Raw genomic sequence first — 18,287 nt, forward strand, 5'->3', positions numbered from 1 at the left:
GTTTTTCAAGGTCTGCCATGGAAGGGCCTGTGAACACCTTTTATTACACGTGTGTCTTTGTTTGAAAACATATTTTCAACACAGAAGGGATTCGTGCATTGAGCAAGCACTTACTAATTGCATACTAGGTGCTATAAAGCACATGGTCACTAGAAATACAAAGATGAACAAACCCAAGCCCTGCTCCGTGGAAGCTCTGTCTAGTGGGGACACAAATACACAAACATAAATAAAAACATAACTGGTGGAACGGTGGGGGGAGTCCTCTAACAGGTGTTGACGTGCATCCTTCTGGGAGAGGCTTGAGGAAGCTGAACAGGCTCTTCCGAGGCGGTCACTTTCTTTTTTTTCCCCCATGTGGTAACTTTCTAACCTAAACAGTGTTTAGAATCTGTAAAGCAAGTTTCTGCAAAGCAAATCATTTATTTCGTTTTTAGTCAGATTTTGACATATTAAGCTTTTAAGAATAACCAAGGTGTATTCATTGTTCTTAAAACAACAGCAAAAACAAAGAAACTAAAAAACTTAATCCTGAAGCTCTTTGATCATCCCAGTTTTCAAAGAGGAAAACTGAGACCACCCTGGGTAATAATGGGAGCCTGGTGTAAAGCATATGCTCGTGCCTTGCAGTTCTTCATACACATCTTTAACTTCCTGCTAACGTTGAAGGACTTGGTAACTAGATTGGTTTCTATTTTGGCAATTAGTCAACTGTCCTCTAAAGGGAAAAACCTCCTTAATTTTCTTATTGAACCATTAAACCTAAAAATCCTATTGGACCCAGGGCTTCTATTTGATTATCAAACAATACCTCCGATAATATGCATTTTTTCCCTTTGCATTTGAGCTGGTGACTACATATTTTTCTCTTTATCATTGTGTTTTAATCAGAGATTCTCTTGGGTGTGACTTAGATTGTGTTAGCACTGGATACATATATATATCAGGGATATATATCATATACATATATATATTAGATTGTGTTAGCACTGGATAAACATATACATATATATATATATATATCACATATATATATATCAGATACAGACCACTGGTTCACTCCCAACATCAGTAAACTCTTCTGCTGTCCTAATTAAGGATCCTTTCTCAACAGCAAGAAAACAAATAATCCCATTAAAAAAGGGACCAAAGACTTTAACAGATACCTCACAGAAGAAGATATACAGATGGCAAATAAGCATATGGAAAGATGCTCCACATCATATATCATCAGGGAAATGCAAATTAAAACAACAGTAAGATACCACTACACACATATTAGAATGGCCAATATCTGGAATACTGACAACACCAAATGCTAGTGAAGATATGGAGCAGCAGGAACTCTCATCCATTGCTGGTGGAATGCAAAATGGTACAGTCTCTTTGGAAGACAGTTTGGCAGTTTCTTACAAAACTAAATATACTCTTACCATACTATCCAGAAATCATATTCCTTGGTATTTATCCAAAGGAGTTGAAAACTTGAATCCACACAAAAACCCGGATGTTTTTGCAGCTTTATTCATAATTGCCAAAACTTGGAAGCAACCAAAATACCCTTCAGAAGGTAAATGGATAAGTAAACCATGGTACATCCAGAAAATGGAATATTATTCAGCACTGAAAAATGAGCTATCAAGCCATGAAAAGACATGGAAACTAAAATACGTATTATTAAGTAGGGAAAGAAGCCAGTCTGAAAAGGTTAAATATAGTATGATTCCAACTACATAACCTTCTGGAAAAGGCAAAACTATGGAAACAACAAAAGGATCAGTGGTTGCCAGGGGCTGGGAGTGTGGGGGAGGGATGAATAGGCAGACCACAGAGGATTTTTAGGGCATGAAAATACTCTGTATGATATTATAATGATGGATGTGTGTACATTTGTCGAAACCCACAGAATATACAACACCAAGAGTGAACTGTAATGCAAACTATGGACTTAGAGGGATGTGTCAATGCAGACTAATCAATTGTAACAAATGTATCACTGATGGGGGATGTTGATAATGGGGGAGGCCATGCATTGTGTAGGGAATCTCTGTACTTTCCTCTCAATTTCACTGTGAACCTAAAAATGCTCTAAGAATATAAAGTGTTTTTTTTTTTAAAGGCTCCCTTGTTTTCTGCTCATTCACTGTCTTCTATGGTTCCTTCTTCCCTCACTCACTTGGTTCACTCTCTTGCTGTCTCTTTTCTAGTGTTATCCTTGGATGTTGCCAAGCTTCCTTAAGGTAACTCAGTGCTAACTGAGGAGCCACTAACTGTTCTGTGAAGACCCACATTTCTCCAAACTCAGTGTGACTGTTATCTCAGGGTGTCTTCTTTTGTGGGCCCCATTAGGGAGATTGCTGGCCTCCAATGGGCTCAGTCTAATCATTTCCTATTTATTAGTTATATTGATCACCATGCCCAGAGGGATGACAAAAACCCTGGCACAGATATTAACTCCACAAGACAGAACAAATTTGTTCATCGGCCAAGAGCTCTTTCAAACACTGTTCAAAAGATTAAAGAAAGGCCAGGACAACTTCATCCTTCATTTTTTGTCTGACCTATTTCTACCATTCCTGTCTGAATTGTTAACAATGTTCTATATTATTTTTCAAGACAAGCATCCTAGCCAAAAAAAAAAGAAAAAAAAGTTTCTTTATGAACATTTTTATTGGATTGAGTCAGAGCAAGTCTCCTAAAACCTGACTGCATGGAGCCCCGGGGCGCCAAGAGTGCTGGGCGAGAGCTCCCCATCTCGCTGAGCAGACCTCCAAACAGTCTGCACCAAGCCTCCCTGCCTCTGCCTTTATGCAGAGACTACACAGCCAATTCCTTACCCAGCAGATTCAATTTACAGCATTTTATTTTCCAAGAATGGCACTTTAGGGAAATCAGGCTTACCAATCAAGCCATCTTAGAAGAGCTTATAATCCAATGTAGTTTCCAATTGAATGAGAAAACTGAAGTTGTGCTTTGATTTTTCATGACTTGGTTTTCTTTTGTCAGTCAGTCAACAGATATTTATTGAGTGCTGGACCGCGTTCCAGGCACAGTGCTGGGCAGTGGGAAATAGGGCAGTTAAGACAGTGGAATACCTGCCTTTGTGCAGTGAACTGTCTGGCTTACTGACTCCCTTTCCACAATCATCTCTCCATATGGTGATGGAATTAAAGGGGACAGTGTTTATTTACAAAACCATTCATCACATGGAAGAGGTAGCGCCATCCTATGATTACTGCAGCACTCTGGAAGGCTTAGGGAATATTAGGTAAAGTGAATTTGCCTTTATACCATCGCAATGACAGTAAGTGCCTACAGAAATGGCCGTTTACCAAGTCAGTAATAACGTTTATAAAATACATTGCAGATTTTGGAAGACACCCACTAGGCGAATTGCAAAATGTAAAACTTTCCCCAATTTGCCTGTCTAATTCATTTGAAAATTGAACATTACTCCTGAAAGGAAAATAGGAAACTGGTCTTTTGAACTGGCCTGCTTGCAATGGGCTGCTTTAAGGGTAACTGGGCATAGCAATCATTGATGAGAAAGAATGGTAGCCCTTCGGAGAACTGGGCAATCAGTGTGAAAGCACTCCACATATAGTCAGGACTTTTGAATTTCAGACATGACCTGTGTTAACTTCCACTAATCCAAGGCAGGGGTGCTATATAGCAGAGATTTATAACTGGTGATGTTTTATTAAATCACACAATACATTAGCACTCTAGATTCATCATAATTGTATGGAAAGCCAGTCCAAGACCAACAGCATCTCTCATTCATTAAGAGATCTTTGATACAAGGACACATACACACACACGGCTATTTTGCATGAAGCCAAATAGCCAAACAAAAAGCAAGAAATTTGGTCCACTGTCCAGATCTCTCTGAATTAGGTCTGCATCAAGATAGAAAAATATCAAGATTATCAAGTTTTTAAATTTTTCAACAGGTGTTTTGGTATCAAACAATTGAAATCAACCTTTGTCTCTTCCATCACACCACAGGAAAAGGTTGATCCAGAGGCAGAAATGAACCAGACATATCTGGGATTACATCATGTGAAGAGACATAATCAAAGGCATGCCCTTTGATAATAAGAAATTGTTCTCTCTGTTGCACCAAATTTACTTTATGGGTTATTTTGAGGACATATCACTGAAGTTAATCCATTGCTACATTCTTGCAAGCTCTGAAGATCTACTGAATTAGTTTATAATAAAGAATGGATTTAAGAAAAGTGATGGTTTCTACCCTTTTGCTTTCATGTTCCATAATCTTTTCTGTAGTGAAATAAAAGGAACAAATGGCAAACAGACATTACTCAGATAGCTAGGGAAAAAATTGATTTGCTTATTTGAACATAGTTGATATATTCAATTGACTCTGTTGGCGTGAACCATGAACTAATTCTTATTTAAGTTCTACTGTAGAATATTGTACTCGTTGAAACTCCATTCACTGTGAATGAAATCAATGGAAAAAAATTGGATAGTAGTAGCTTACTCTTATATACAGTACTGTGCGTTCAGCAGTTCTGTAAATTAGAGTAAAATTATGTAGTGGGTATAGGAATTGTGGAACCCTGGGACGTTGCTGGTTACAAATGGAGTGTTGGTCAAGATGACGGAGGGAAGGAGCAGAAGAAAGAGAGTAGGTGGATGCCCTCAATCCCTGTCTCTTTGTTTCAAAATCATTGTCTTTCTCACTGTGACAAGTGGGGTGACAGTGTTTCGGTGAGAACACTGGCTAAACTGCTGAACTAAAAAGAATCCTGAGTACAGAAGCTCAACAAACAAGTGGATTTCTCTCTCACAATAGTCTGAAAGTAGGGGTAGGGTTGTAATGGTAGAAAACCTCACTCACAGGATTATTCAGGTTCCCAGCTTTCTTCTAAATGTGTTTTGTCATAGCTGGGTCAGTGCCACATCCACAGTCCAGCCATGGGACAGGAAAGAGAGAGAGGAAAGGACAAGCAGGTTTCTTTTACTTTTTAAAAATATGCATACCATACAATTCACCCATTTAAAGTGTACAGGTCAATGGACTTGGGTATATTACATTATTAGTTTTTCTAATAGTGGTAAAATATATTGCTATGGACTGAATGTGACCCTCCCCAAATTCATATGTTGAGGTCCTAATCCCCAGTGTGGTGGTATTTGGAGGTGGGGCTTTGGGGAGATGATTGGATTTGGATGAGATCATGTAGGTAGAGCCCCACGATGGGATTGGTGCCCATGTAAGGGGATGAACAGCCCAGAGCTCTCACTTAGCCAAGTAAGGACCTGGCAAGAGAGTGGCTGTCTACATAAGCCATGAAGCGGGTCCTTACAGAACCCAACCATGCTGGCACCCTGATCGTGGACTTCCAGCTTCCATGACTGTGAAAATAAATGTTTGTGGTTTAAAATGGTATTTTGTTATAGCAGTCTGACCAGACTATATATAGTAAAATTTGCCCTTTTAACCATTTTTAAGTATACAATTCAATGGCACTGATTCCATTCACAATGTTGTGCAACCATCACTACTATCCATTTCCAAAACTTTCTCGTCAACAAGCAAGTTTCTTTTAAACAAGTGATATGGGCATCGTCCTCATTCTATTCATTCATATCCCATTGGCTACAGCTGGTTGCAGGGAGACTTGGGATTGTAGTCTGAGGTCTGCAGCTAAAGCAAGGCGCTCCAGTACCAGAAGGAAGAAGGGAGAAGGAATGCCTGGGGAAAACTAAGTGCCCACCAAAGGTATTTATCTAAAATAAAATCTTTGTCTCTTTTGTAAGAACAATAATCCATTTATGAAGTCTCCCCTCTCAAGACCTAAGCACTTCCCAAAGACCCCACCTACTAATACCATCACATTTGGCATTATTTTTTCAACATATGAATTTGGGGAAGACACAAACATTCAGACCTTAGCAATCTTATCGGGCACAATCACATATTTTGAATTACTTTTTAGAATTTGATTTATTTATCCTCTATACTTTGGGGGGAATATTAAGGATTCACCAAGCCTTGGTGTATTTATTAGTGGGTTGTCAGTATCATGTTCAACAGCAGCCAACAAACACCAGTATTTAGCAAGAACCCATGGAAAGGGGAAGTTGGGAGACAAACAGGCTTTGTTGGTCCCATCATGGAATGTAGTCACCTTTTTAAGTTATTATGCTAATAATTTTAAGTAGATAATTCACAGGACACAAAATCCAAATGGTACCAAGGGGTACACAGTGTGTCTTTCTCTGACCCCTGTATCAATGTCACCTGATTCCCCTTCACAGTGACAACTGTGAATTATTACCAACTTCTTCTGTAGTCTTCCAAAGATATCATATGCATACAAAAGGACAGCATCCCTTTTTGTAGACACATGGTAGCATACAATCCACACTTTTCTATACTGCACGCTTTTCCTAGACATATCTTGAAGATCATCCCCAAGTCTTTCTTTGTAAATGACTGCAGGTCTTCTATTGTTTGGCTGTATCATTAATTATTTAACCAGTACTCTTTAAATAGAAGTGTAGGATTCTTGTCATTTTTGCTATGGCAAAATGGTTTAGTCCTTCAACATATATCGTTGTGCCCATGTGCAATCATATTTTTAGGATAAATTCCTAGAATGAATCGCTGGATGAAATAATAGCTGTGTCTTAGTCAGTTTGGACTACAGAATTCCATAGACTGAGTGGCTTAAACAACCGAAATTTATTTCTCACAATTCTGGAGGCTGGGAACGTCCAAAATCAAGGTGATGGCAGATCCCGTGTCTGGTGAGGGTCTGATTTGCAGATAGCCAGCTCCTCTTTGTACGCTTACATGGCAGAGAGCAGAGAGAGAAGGCACGCTCACTTGTCTCTGCTTATAAGGACACCAATCCCAGGTAGGAGGCCTCCACTCTCATGACTTAATCACCTCCCAGAGGGTCCACCTCCTAATACCAACACCTTGAGGGTTAGGATTTCAACATATGAACTGGGGGTAGAGGAGGGAGACATTAACATTCAGCCCATAATAAGGTGCATTATTTATTATCCGTTTTCTTGTCTTCAGAGGTGGTACCAACATGCTTTCTCCTGAACAACCTTCGTTCCAACAGCCTTGCTGACACGCGTGTTTTCATTGTGGTTTAATTTGCTTTTCTCCTATTTAAATGATGTTAAGGATCCTTTCATCTGTATAAGAGACATTTGATCTCCTTTTCTAAAAACTTTCTTTTGACACTTTTTGCCCCTTTTTTATCACATTTCTGGTTCGTTTTTTAAACTCTTGGTGAATATGGGAAACATTGTCCAGTTGTGTCTTTCAGATAAACTTTAGAAGAGAAACCTTAGAGTTTTTATTGCCCTTTCAAAGAATGTTTGACTAGTCTTTATCTTCAAATTAGCCCTTTTGGAAGGAATCCTTCATGTATATAAAATCACTAATTACATTGACTATAAAGAAATATTTTAAAAAAGGAAACAAATTTCAGAAATTGGTATATAATATTTACTTAATAAATGTTGAATAAAGGGATAAAGTATGGATAGATGGGTTAAAATCGGTGTTGCAATGGAAAAAAGTTTTGCTTTTCAAGTGTATTTTCTTTCAGAAGCAAAATTAATTATCAAATTTAAATTATATCAGTTGGGAAGTTTTTGACTGAAAGAAAAAGAATGCACAACTAAAAATGACTTTAGAATAGGAATTTATCCTCTCCTATAACAAGAAGCCTGAAGTAGGCAGTTCCAGTGTTCCTAATTCAGCAGCACAATGAAGGTGTCAAGAAACAGACTCTTTCCCTCATTTTCTTGGTTGCCTTCAGCACACTGCTGTACACCCTTAGGGTTGTCCACTCATGGCTGCACAATGACTACTGTAGTTTCAGACATCACATCCACACCAACTGCATGCAAAGGCAGGATAAAGGGAGTTTCTTCTGAAGAGCGTCTTCTTATAATAGCGAAATTGCCAAGAACCCCTTCCCTAGCATACTTACTCATTCACCTCATTCTCTAGCTGGGTCACAGGCCCACCGCTAAACCAATCATTGGCAAAGAGCTATGGGTCCACCATGATGGCTTTGGAAAAATGATGACTAATCCAACTAGGGGGTCGGCCCACCTTCCCTGAGCATATTGCTGCTTGTACCTGAACAAGTTTAGAGTTCTGTGTGCAAGGAAGAATAGGAGAGGGGCTGGGAGATGACAGATGGGCAATCAACTTTGCATTAGTTGTAAAATCTTCCAGAGTAACTTTCTCTATCCATGTGTGTGTGTGTATATATATATATATATATATATATATATACATATACATACATGTGTGTATATATATATGTATATATATATGTATATATATCTCCCCATATATACATATCTGTGTGTGTGTGTTTTGTGTAGTGGGACAGAAAAGGGGTGATGCTTTAATAACTATGGCTTTTCCACATTCTAGAACGTGGTGAAGAATTATATTGGAGAATGATTGCTCTTTTGTCTTAGAGAACAGTATTATAGCCCTTCCGGTTACTTCTTCAGAAAAATATTAAGAAAATAAGGAACTTGGGGGCTTAAGTCTAGGGTAAGTGTGACTACGGGAAAGGGACTGTGCATAGCAGCAAGCAAGGGCCAAGTAGGGAGAGAAATACTCAGAGACACCAAGAGCGAGGACTTTCGACATTAACTTTCAAGTTTTCCTTTCCTGCACTGAAATGCCCTTATGATAAGGAGCTTCAAGCGTTTAGTAGATCTCCTCAACTGCATCCCAACATCAACTTTCTATTAGCAATACCTGGCCTAAAAAAGGAGCACAGGAGCAGGTCAGGAAGAGCAGCTTGAAAGAGCAATTTCAGGACAGCAGGAAGCATCCAACCAGAAGAGGCAAATCCATAGAGGCTGAAAGTAGATTTGTGAGGCTAGGGGCTGGGAAGATTCAGGAGAAATGGATAGTGACTTCTAATGGTACAGGATTTCTTTTTGGGATGACGAAAATGTTCTAGAATTAGATGGTGGTAACAGTTGTACAATTCTGTAAACATACTAATGACTATTGTGCACTTAAAATGAGCAAATTTTATGGATGTAAATTATATTTCAATTAAGCTTTTTTTTTTTTTTAAGTGATTGGCACAGCGGCTGGGAGCAGGAAGTAATCAACAGCACTGAGCATGCTCAAGGAATCCTCAGAAACACTCATCTGAAGCTCTGTACTTTTCAGGGTTATTTAAGGTGAAGGATTAAGTTGTTTTACTTGAATATTAAATGAGAGGTGGACCAAAAAGCCTGGAGATCTTGGGGACTTGGTTATAATAGCAATTGGACCCCTGTCTCTATTCTGTTTTCATGGTACCTCAACTGCTCTCTGGGTCCCTTAGTGCTCACAAACAGAAAACTGTTCGTACATACAAACATATAGGTTGGATCCTTTTCCTTTTTGAGGACAGCAGAAAGGAATCATGGATAGAGTCTGGGTCCTCACTGAGTTGCAAAATTAACAAGCATTGGAACTGCCCACCACCACTCCCACCTTCTCCAGCTTTATGATGTCAGGTTGAGTGCTTCTTACCAAGAGGCAGAATAGCATAATGGTGAGACAGATGGGCACTGGAGCCAGACCACCTGGGTTCAAATCAGCTCCCACACCTACAAGTTACCAGCTATGAGACCAGGGCAAGTTACCGAGCCTCTTCATGCCTCAGTTTACCCTTTGTATTATTGGGATAATATTAATGACAACCTGTAGGAATATTGTGAGAATTACATGAATTAGTCCATGTAAAACACTTAGAACTGCACCTAGCAAATAGCAAGCACTGCAATAATAAGCCTCAGGTATTATTATTTATAATAGTGTGCAATACACAACATTGCTCCAATGTCCAGTGAATTTGTGAAGCATGAATGTGGGATTCAACTGAATTGTAAACTGAAGGGAAAGACGACAGGTAAAACCATGGGTTGTTTAAGACCATGGGTGATACATGGTAGATGGTAATTTGTAAGAGACCAGGGTGACATATCTAATCCCTAGTCAGGTGCAGGTAACAGCTTGCATGGTGAAAAATGAAAAACAGAAACAAAACAAACAAACAAAAACCTCTTTTGTTCCTTCACCCCACCCTGTTGGCTAAGAACCATTCATTTATATTTGTGCCACTTGGGACTCTTTGGGTTGAAAGTGGCAGAAATCTCAACTTAAAATGACTTAAGCAAATAGCAACAATAAAAAAGACTTTGTTTTATACTAATGACAACTACCATGGCAACCAATCTCAATGTGCATTGACTCTTGCTCACACTTGGACTCAAAAGTTGCCCACACTCACATGTGTATATCACCACAGCTTGAGTGCAGGAGTGGCCAACACGCCACATGAGGTGCAGCGGGCAGGAGTTACAAGAAGGGCCAGTAGCTTTGTGTGCTTTTATTTTCTTTTGGAACCTTCCTTAGGAATGTCTACTTTCCCTTCACAACGGCTGTCATTATAGAAATTGAGCAGACTTTTCAAAAATCTTCAACCAGGACTTCTGGTTCAGCTCCATCATATAAAGAGCTTGGAAGTTGTTACTACCTTCCTTACAAGCAGAAAAAGATGAACAAACTGAAAATCAATGACTTTTCAAGGACTCATCAGAGAACTGAGGTCACAGGGCAAACTGCCACCCCCAAATCTGGAGAGACAGATGAATCCAGAAAGTTACAGCAGAGACCTCCTTACCTGAAGCAGAATCCATTGGAGCTATAAACTGGTAGAAACACTTAAATGGTAAATTTTATAAATTTCTGGAGGCTGAATGTGGACTATCACGTGAGAAACTCCTGGAGGAGTCTTAGGGGAGCCCCTACATTTTCATGGGTTTGACTTCCTGGAAACCTTGGCACTCTGGCAGAGGGAGGGAAAGAGTAATCATTCTGAAATATGCCCAGAGAGTTCTTCACAACAGAGGCCTACTCTCCAGCGGCAGGGACTTACCAGACTTTCCCACCCTGGGGAAAGGGCATTTTTCCCACTGGAGGCCCCTCTGGTCTTCCTGTCCCATCTAAGGAGAGAAAAAAGAAAAGGCTAAGAAACACCTATGAAGGTCACAAACCAGGGACACAGGCCCCTAACAGACTGAGATGTAATAATAAGATTGTAGAACACGTCCCCTCCCCTACACTTTACCAGCACACCGACAAGGCCCCAATCTAATGAGTGGATTACAGCTGTAAGAGCCGTGGTGTGTCAAACTCTATTTAAGGAGGAGTTCTTAGAGAAGCCCAAAGACAACAGGGAGATAAAAACAAGAAAGCTAAAGGAACTTAAACACTCTGGCACCTACAGTTGCAGCAAACATTAAACAAAGTCCATATTACCATGAAATCTCACACTAGAAGCATATTTACCTCAGTTTCTATTATCCCATACATCACCTGGCTTTCAATAACAACAACAAAGTTATAAGGCATGTTAAGTAGCAAGGATGAAACATGTCTGAATAGACAAAGCAAGCATCAGGACCAGACTCAGATGTGACACAGGTTCTGGAATTACCAGACAGGGAATTTAAAATAACTATAATTAATATGCTAATGGATCTAATGGAATAAGTAGACAACATGCTAGAGCAGATGGGCAATGTAAGCAGGGAGATGGAAACTCTAAGAAAGAATTCAAAGGAAATACTAGAAGTTTTTTAAAAAAACTGAAACACTGTGACAGAAATGAAGAATGACCTTGATGGGCTCATCAACAGACTGGACATGGCCAAAAAAGACTCAGTGAGCTTGAAGATAGGTCAATAGAAACTTCTCAGACTAAAAGGCAAAAAAAAAAAACCTTCAGTCAGGTAAGGACTTGTGAGTTTCACCTAGCTTTGTCCTGGTGAACTATTGCTATTAATCATACAGACTAGTAGGCCCTCTGACACCACTTTTCAGGATGGCTAATCTCCTAGAAGTTTCGGTCACTGCTTCAGCTCTGTTCAGCAACCCACAGTAGCATGTACACACCCTCTCACCCGCACAGTTCTGGGAAATCTTTTACCCCAGAGCTTCTGATTGATCTATGACTCAATTAACAATTGAGGGCTAGACAGCATCTGGGTAGGGGTCCAGCAGCAGGGCCAGCATTGAGAAGGCCTGACATCATGCTGTGTTCCACAGACAGATTCCAGCTGAGAAGTGGCAAGTGAGTGTGAGGCAGGGCCTCCATCCTGAAGAATTGATAGAGGAACAGATTGTCAATTGAGACCAGACACCAAAAGGGGTACAGTGTGGGGGCATATTCTCAGAAAAAGGGAGAATCCAAGTTGTCAGAAATGGGCACAAAGACTGGGTCACTTACACGACGGTTGTATGACTTCCAGCTGAGTCCCTCCCATGGTGATACTCCGGAGAATGTCAGAAGCCTCCTTCGTGCTTGACTCAATGCCTTGCCAGAGCCAAAGGTCAGGGTGGACCTGAGTCTGTAGATGGACTCAAGTGCTACTGACCATGGAGGAAGGATTTGCAAACCAGGCCATGCCTGCCACCTGCTCACGCCCTCCTGTGGCTGAGCCCCAGCACTGACTCCTATGCTGCCCTGCCCTGTGACTTGCTTCTCCACGGAGAGACTCCTAAGCTTGGCCCAAACCAATGCATGGGACACTTTTGATCTTCCTGGGGTTTTTCTATCCTATCATACCCCCCCTCATCCCTCCTACCATAGGTGTCTGTGATGGTTACTTTTCTATGACAACTGTCTAGGCTGTGGTGCCCAGTTGGTTGGTCCAATAGTAGTCTAAATGTTGCTGTGGAGACACTTTTAAGATATAACTAGTATTTATACTCAGTAAACTTTGAGTAAAGGAGATTACTCTCCATAATGTGGGTGGGCCTCATCCAATCAGTTGAATGCCTTAAGAGCATAGACTGAGGTTTGCCGAAGAAGCAATTTTGCCTCAAGACTGCAACATAAAAGCCCTACCTGAGTTTCCCACTTGCTGGCCTGTCCTACAGATTTTAGATTTGCCAACTCCCACAGTTGTCAATTCCTTAAAGTAGATAGATAGATAGATCTTCTAGGTTCAGTATACACACACACACACACACACACGCACGCGCACACACACACACACACACCTTCTTGGTTCTGTTTCTCTGGAGAATTCTAACTGATACAGTGTCTCCACAAGTTTATTGACAGAAAAGAGTTAATCTTTTTGTAATAAATGGAAACCAACAGTTCTAACCAAAAGGAATTTTTTTTTTCAGTGAAAAACAATCATTTTATCCATTTGCCTGATAGTGGACTTAACAAAAATATATATACTTCATTCAACTTCGCTGCTTTTCACTAATAATTCTCAGCTTCACAGAGTTGCAGCAGGATGTTGCCTTCCGGCATGCTGGCATAACAATTAATGCTTATTTTGAAAGAAGTCAGTATAACTCTAGCCAACCATTTCTAACTGCAGCCAAATGAGAGCTCCTACATCTTAAATGGCTTGTAGAGGTACCTATGAAAACAATCAACTGCCGTGAAAACAAGTAAGCCAGAACCAATCACAAACCATTACAATGTCACTTAACCAGCTTGTGGAGACAAACTGATGCCTCTGCTTTTTGCTCTGTTTTGATTTTTGGAAAATAAAGAAAAATAAAGGATGCCACCATCTGGGAGTCTCAGAAATATGCTGGCAAATAATGAGTGTCTTCACCCTCCAAGTACCTCTCCGGGAGAGGGCTGACCGGAAGACTTCCCCCTCGCTGCCTGCTAATATTATGTCTCAAACTCTATGTTAACTGAAGTCGGCTGTGGATGGCTTTCATACTACAGCATGAGGCAGGACTTTATTTTACTTTACTTTTCCTTGACTGGAAAATGAGAGTGCTTTTGATGCTGTTGTTGTTTGAAACCAAACTGCCATGCTAATTTAGGAAGTTCCTGATGGGATGGGCCCTGCTTCCCAGATACTAGACACCACCATGGAAGGCAAACACAAGCCACACAACAGCAAGAGAACACAGATGTGTCTAAAACAAATTTCTAACATTATCCCTTTTAGCAGAGAGACTCATACTTTATTTTGACAAATTTAAGATAGAAAAATATCATAAAGTGAATATAGCAGTTGCTCTTTTTGTAACACGGTTTGGATGTGCAGTGCAACTTGAAAGGCCTAGCTTAACAGAACGGTCTCATTTCTGTTTGGGTTTCAGTTAATACTGAATTATACGTCAGCCGTTGCATTTACTTGAGAGAATACTGGACACAGTAAAACTGTTCTTTTAAAAAGGTTATGGCATTCAATAATAAATATTATAAAGCATGAACCAAAACAACCTCTCAAATTGTTTTTATAATTACTAAAAGCCAACTTTAAACTTCATGATTAAAGCTGAGGATTCATAGTTTCAAAATAGCTTTAACATTTTCTACCAATATATAATAGAATAATAGAATAGTAGAGCACTTATATATTTTTTAAAAGTGAGGAAATATTAGAGGAAACATATTTCAGATGACTATAAACAGTAAACATCAGTTCAGTGTATTTAAAAATGTCATTTCAATAATATACTCTTCCCAGCTGGCCATAAAAACTATAGTTCTAACTATCATCAAAAAGGTGCCCCTGCATGTAATCTTTGAGTTTACTAAGCGCTGCCATCATTTCTACACTCCGTCTTTGTAAGGGGTGGTTGAAGGACTCTTGGTACGTGCAGATATGTGGTTATGGTCATAATGACAAAAAATGTGCCAGGAGTCTGCAGCCGGAAACCCTGCCTTAATTCGTTAGTCACCTTCACATTCTTTTGTCTCTGTGATGCCTCTGCTAAACTCTGCGCTAAATAATTCACACGCCTTTGCTAATTTTGTTGCTGTCAGGCGTTTCAGCTTCTGTCTTTGCTTCCCTTCCCCACTCCTCAAAGCAAAATATTGGGCGGCTCTTCATTAAAATATGTCATCTCTAACATAGAAAATAAGTGTATGTACATATATACATACATGCATTTCCTTTTCAAGGACTGGGTAACTCTTCATTTTCTATCAAATAATCCTTCTTCATATACTTGGCTCCCCTAACTAACCTCCACACTTCGAGGTAAGTATCCTTTAATGACCTCTTGCTCACTTCTTCAGGGCTGTCTGAGATCTGCGCGCTCCCAGCCACCAGCGGGACTCCTCTGGGGCCGCCCCTCGCCTCTTGCCCACCCTGCTGAGCGGAGCCACCTGCTGCCTTCCCACCTTCTGACCCGCCATTTCCACCCTCCGCGGGCAGCTCCTCCAAGCCGAACGGCAGCTGGTCTCCACTTGGCTGCGCCTCCTCTCCCCCAGGCTGCGTCTCCAAGTCCTCGTAGTTGCTTTGCTTTCTGGTTTCCAAAAATTTGGCCACGCAGTAAATGATGGAGCCCAGGGTGTTCACCACGACTCCGGCAATGAATAGAGAGGTGGGCTCCACGTCGCTGAAGGCCACCATACCCACCGTGATGGTGGCGATGCTCTTCACCACCCCCACGAAGCTGGTGGTCACCGCTGAGTTGATGTAGGTGCAGTGCAGCGTAGTGAAGTTCATGGCACAGCCGATCAGGATGCAGGCCACGAAGATGCACACCATGGCCGGGTCCTTCCAGCCGGGGAAGGTCCAGGCGTGGATAGAGTCGCTGCTGGCGAAGGAGAAGATGACCAGCAGCGGGGTGGCGGAGACAGCGATGACGTACTGCGCGGTGAGCGGCCCGTGCTCCGTGTCGGCGCTCGCCTTCTGGATGAGCACCAGGTAGGCGGCGTGCACCAGCACCGCCAGCACGCCCGTTACGTACCCGATGGGGTCGCCGGTCAGGTCGCCGGCTCCTGGAGCGCATCAAGAGGACCGAGGAGCCAGGGCAGGAAGGAAAAAGAGAAGACACCGGGTTGGCAAGGGTGGGTACCCACTGGGGCAACGGCGTCGGTTGGAAAGTAGACAGGGTTCACGCCCCAGCTCTACCCACGCTTATCAAAAGGAAGAGCCAAGTTCAGTCAATGCCCAGTTCGAGGCAGGAGAGGCGCGCCTTCCCTTCCTTATCCCCGGGGGTCTCCCGTCTACCTCTATCCAAGACAGAGGCCCAGGACAGCGCAGATGCCCTCGGGGTAGGCGCTGTGGCTTCCCGAGTTGGCACGGATGTCACCCAGGCACGTGGTACGCCTGTCGCCTCCGTGGGGCACCAGAGGAGCGAGCGGGCCCCGGCTAGTGGCTTCTAACCGCGGGCGGGCTGGGAACCGGGCGAAGAACGCCCTCCCCTCGACCCTCGAATGAAGGCATCCCGCTTCGCCAGCTCCCATCTCGCTCAGTCCTCCAAGCCCGACCCGCATGGGTGTCAATCCAGTTGCCTCTGCCTCGCGCCCGCAGCCCCCCGCGCGGCGCCGGAGATCCCAAGCTAACCCCGGGGCTCCAGCTTGGCTCCCGTCGTCCCTCCCTACTCCGGCCCCGAGTGACCCAGGGAAGTTCACGGCCCCCTCCTTCCGTCTTGGTCTGGGGACTCTAGCTCCCAGGCTCAGGCGGCTCTCCCACCCCTCCCGGAGGAAGGAACGAATAAAGGGGGAAGACGGAAGGGGGAGGGCGAGAACGGAACGGCGATACGGAGTGAGACGGGCGGGGGTCGGAAGCCAGGACGGGGGGGGGAGGGGGCTCTGAAAGGGGGAGGCCGGAACCCTGGGGAAGGCTCTGCTGGGTCTCAGAAGTACCGTTTTCGAGCCGAGCGACCACGTTCAAAGCTTTCCGCCTCTCTCTGCCTCAGTCTCCCCATCTGGAAGTGAGGGCTTTGCCCTAAGTGATCTCCGCGGTCTCTGACTGCTGGGGTGGGGCGTACCGGGGGTCCGCGCGGGTCCCGCTCACCTGCCAGCGCCGCGCCGCAAGTGGTGATGAGCACGGCCGCGAGCACCCCCGGCGAGGGCGCGCCGTTCTTGAGCACCAGGACGCCGATGAGCATGGTGACCAGGGGCAGGCAGCGCTTGAAGACCACGTACATAGGCAGGCTGAGGCCGCGCAGGGACCAGAGCGTGAGGCTGGACTGCAGCGTGGAGAGCACGGTGACGCCCGCGAAGGAGCGAGCCAGGCTCAGGCCAAAGGGGGGCACAGCGATGAACCCGAGGCGCCGCAGCAGCTCCAGGCTCAGCGCCGCGGTGGAGCTGGTCAGGCACTGCACCAGGGTCAGGAAGGTGAACTGGTAGCGGCTGATGAGGAACTTGAGCAGGATGTTGAGGGAGCCCGAGAAGACCCCGTGCGCGATGGCCACCGAGATGCCCAGCACGCGGCCCCGGCACAGCTGCCGCATCGCGCCTGCCCCGCCGCACCCGGCGGTGGTGGAGCTCCGAGACCTGCGGAAGGAGAGCGGGGAAGAGAGCCGGGAGGAGCGGAGCGAGGGCGGCAGGGGTGCCCGCCCAACACCACGGCGAAGGGCAGGGGGCGCCGGCTCGGCTGCAAAGGGCAGCTCCAGCCAGGCGTCCTCGCGGCTCTGCGGCTCCGCGTCCGACTGCCCCGCAGCTCCGGGGAGGCAGTGACGGGGGCGGGGGACTCCGAAAAGTGGCAGGGGTGGGGGGCTGGTCTGAGAGGAGTGGCGGGAATCCTAGCGACAGCGATTTGTAAGTAGGTGACGAGCTGCGTTGGGTTGTGTCCCGCGCGGTTTCCCCGTCAGGGAGGACGCTCTGCGGTTGGAAGCCCCGGCAGCGGCCGCAAGCGGGACCGGACCTGCGCCCCTCGGGCACCTAGCACCCACCCGGGCGGGCTCTCGGGGCGCGGTCCTCTCTTCTCCCGCATGGCCAGCGGCTCCCGCTTGTCCTTGCTTCCCGGCTCCGAGCTGAGGGGCGCGGGCTGGGGGATCGCGGGCACAGCTAAAGATTTTAGAAACAACTGCGTTCCACGGTCGGGCACCGTTCATTAGCCGCAACAAGTGACGGCTCCCTCAGGCCCCTTCCCCCTGAGCTGCAGCGGCTTTTCCACCCACGGTTCCTCCCGGCGCAGCCGCGGGACCCTGTTCAGCTGCCGGCCAGGGAAGGGGAAAAGGTCGGTGCCAGCGGGCTGCGGGGCTCCCGGACGCTCGGGCGCCAACGCCCCAACATCGAAGGAGCCCAGGGCCCCAGGCCGCCGCCGGGACGTGCTTTATTTAGAGCGGGAAGCTGGTCCCTCCCAGTCCCGGGCGACGCGCTCTTCTGTCTGTGCGCCTGCCGCGGAGGAACCTGGAATTACGCTCGCGGCTAGGGGCGGGGGGAGGTTCCCGGGGGCGCAGTGGCCTCGCGGAGCAGCCGAGCCTGGGGGCGGGGGCAGGGACACCTATTCCAAGTGAGGCAAAAATGTGA

General features: G+C 44.7%; 1 protein-coding gene across 1 annotated transcript; it reads right to left on the reverse strand.

The window, feature by feature from the left end:
* Positions 1-14,018: 14,018 nt before the first annotated feature.
* SLC35D3 (solute carrier family 35 member D3) lies at positions 14,019-17,439 on the reverse strand. Its single transcript, XM_036872075.1, has 2 exons — positions 16,828-17,439; positions 14,019-15,806 (listed from the first exon to the last, which is right to left on the reverse strand). Exons 1-2 carry the CDS (start codon positions 17,264-17,266, stop codon positions 14,977-14,979), a joined length of 1,269 nt encoding a protein of 422 aa, XP_036727970.1. The 5' UTR covers positions 17,267-17,439; the 3' UTR covers positions 14,019-14,976.
* Positions 17,440-18,287: the final 848 nt, after the last annotated feature.

Source organism: Balaenoptera musculus, chromosome 12, assembly GCF_009873245.2.
Source record: "Balaenoptera musculus isolate JJ_BM4_2016_0621 chromosome 12, mBalMus1.pri.v3, whole genome shotgun sequence".
NCBI lineage: Eukaryota > Metazoa > Chordata > Mammalia > Artiodactyla > Balaenopteridae > Balaenoptera > Balaenoptera musculus.

Excerpts from the sequence above, each read along its gene's own strand:
- SLC35D3 (XM_036872075.1), bottom strand. The coding sequence starts at position 17,266 with ATGCGGCAGCTGTGCCGGGGCCGCGTGCTGGGCATCTCGGTGGCCATC. Across the intron at positions 15,807-16,827 it reads TTGCGGCGCGGCGCTGGCAG|GAGCCGGCGACCTGACCGGC; the intron begins GTGAGCGGGACC and ends GATGCGCTCCAG.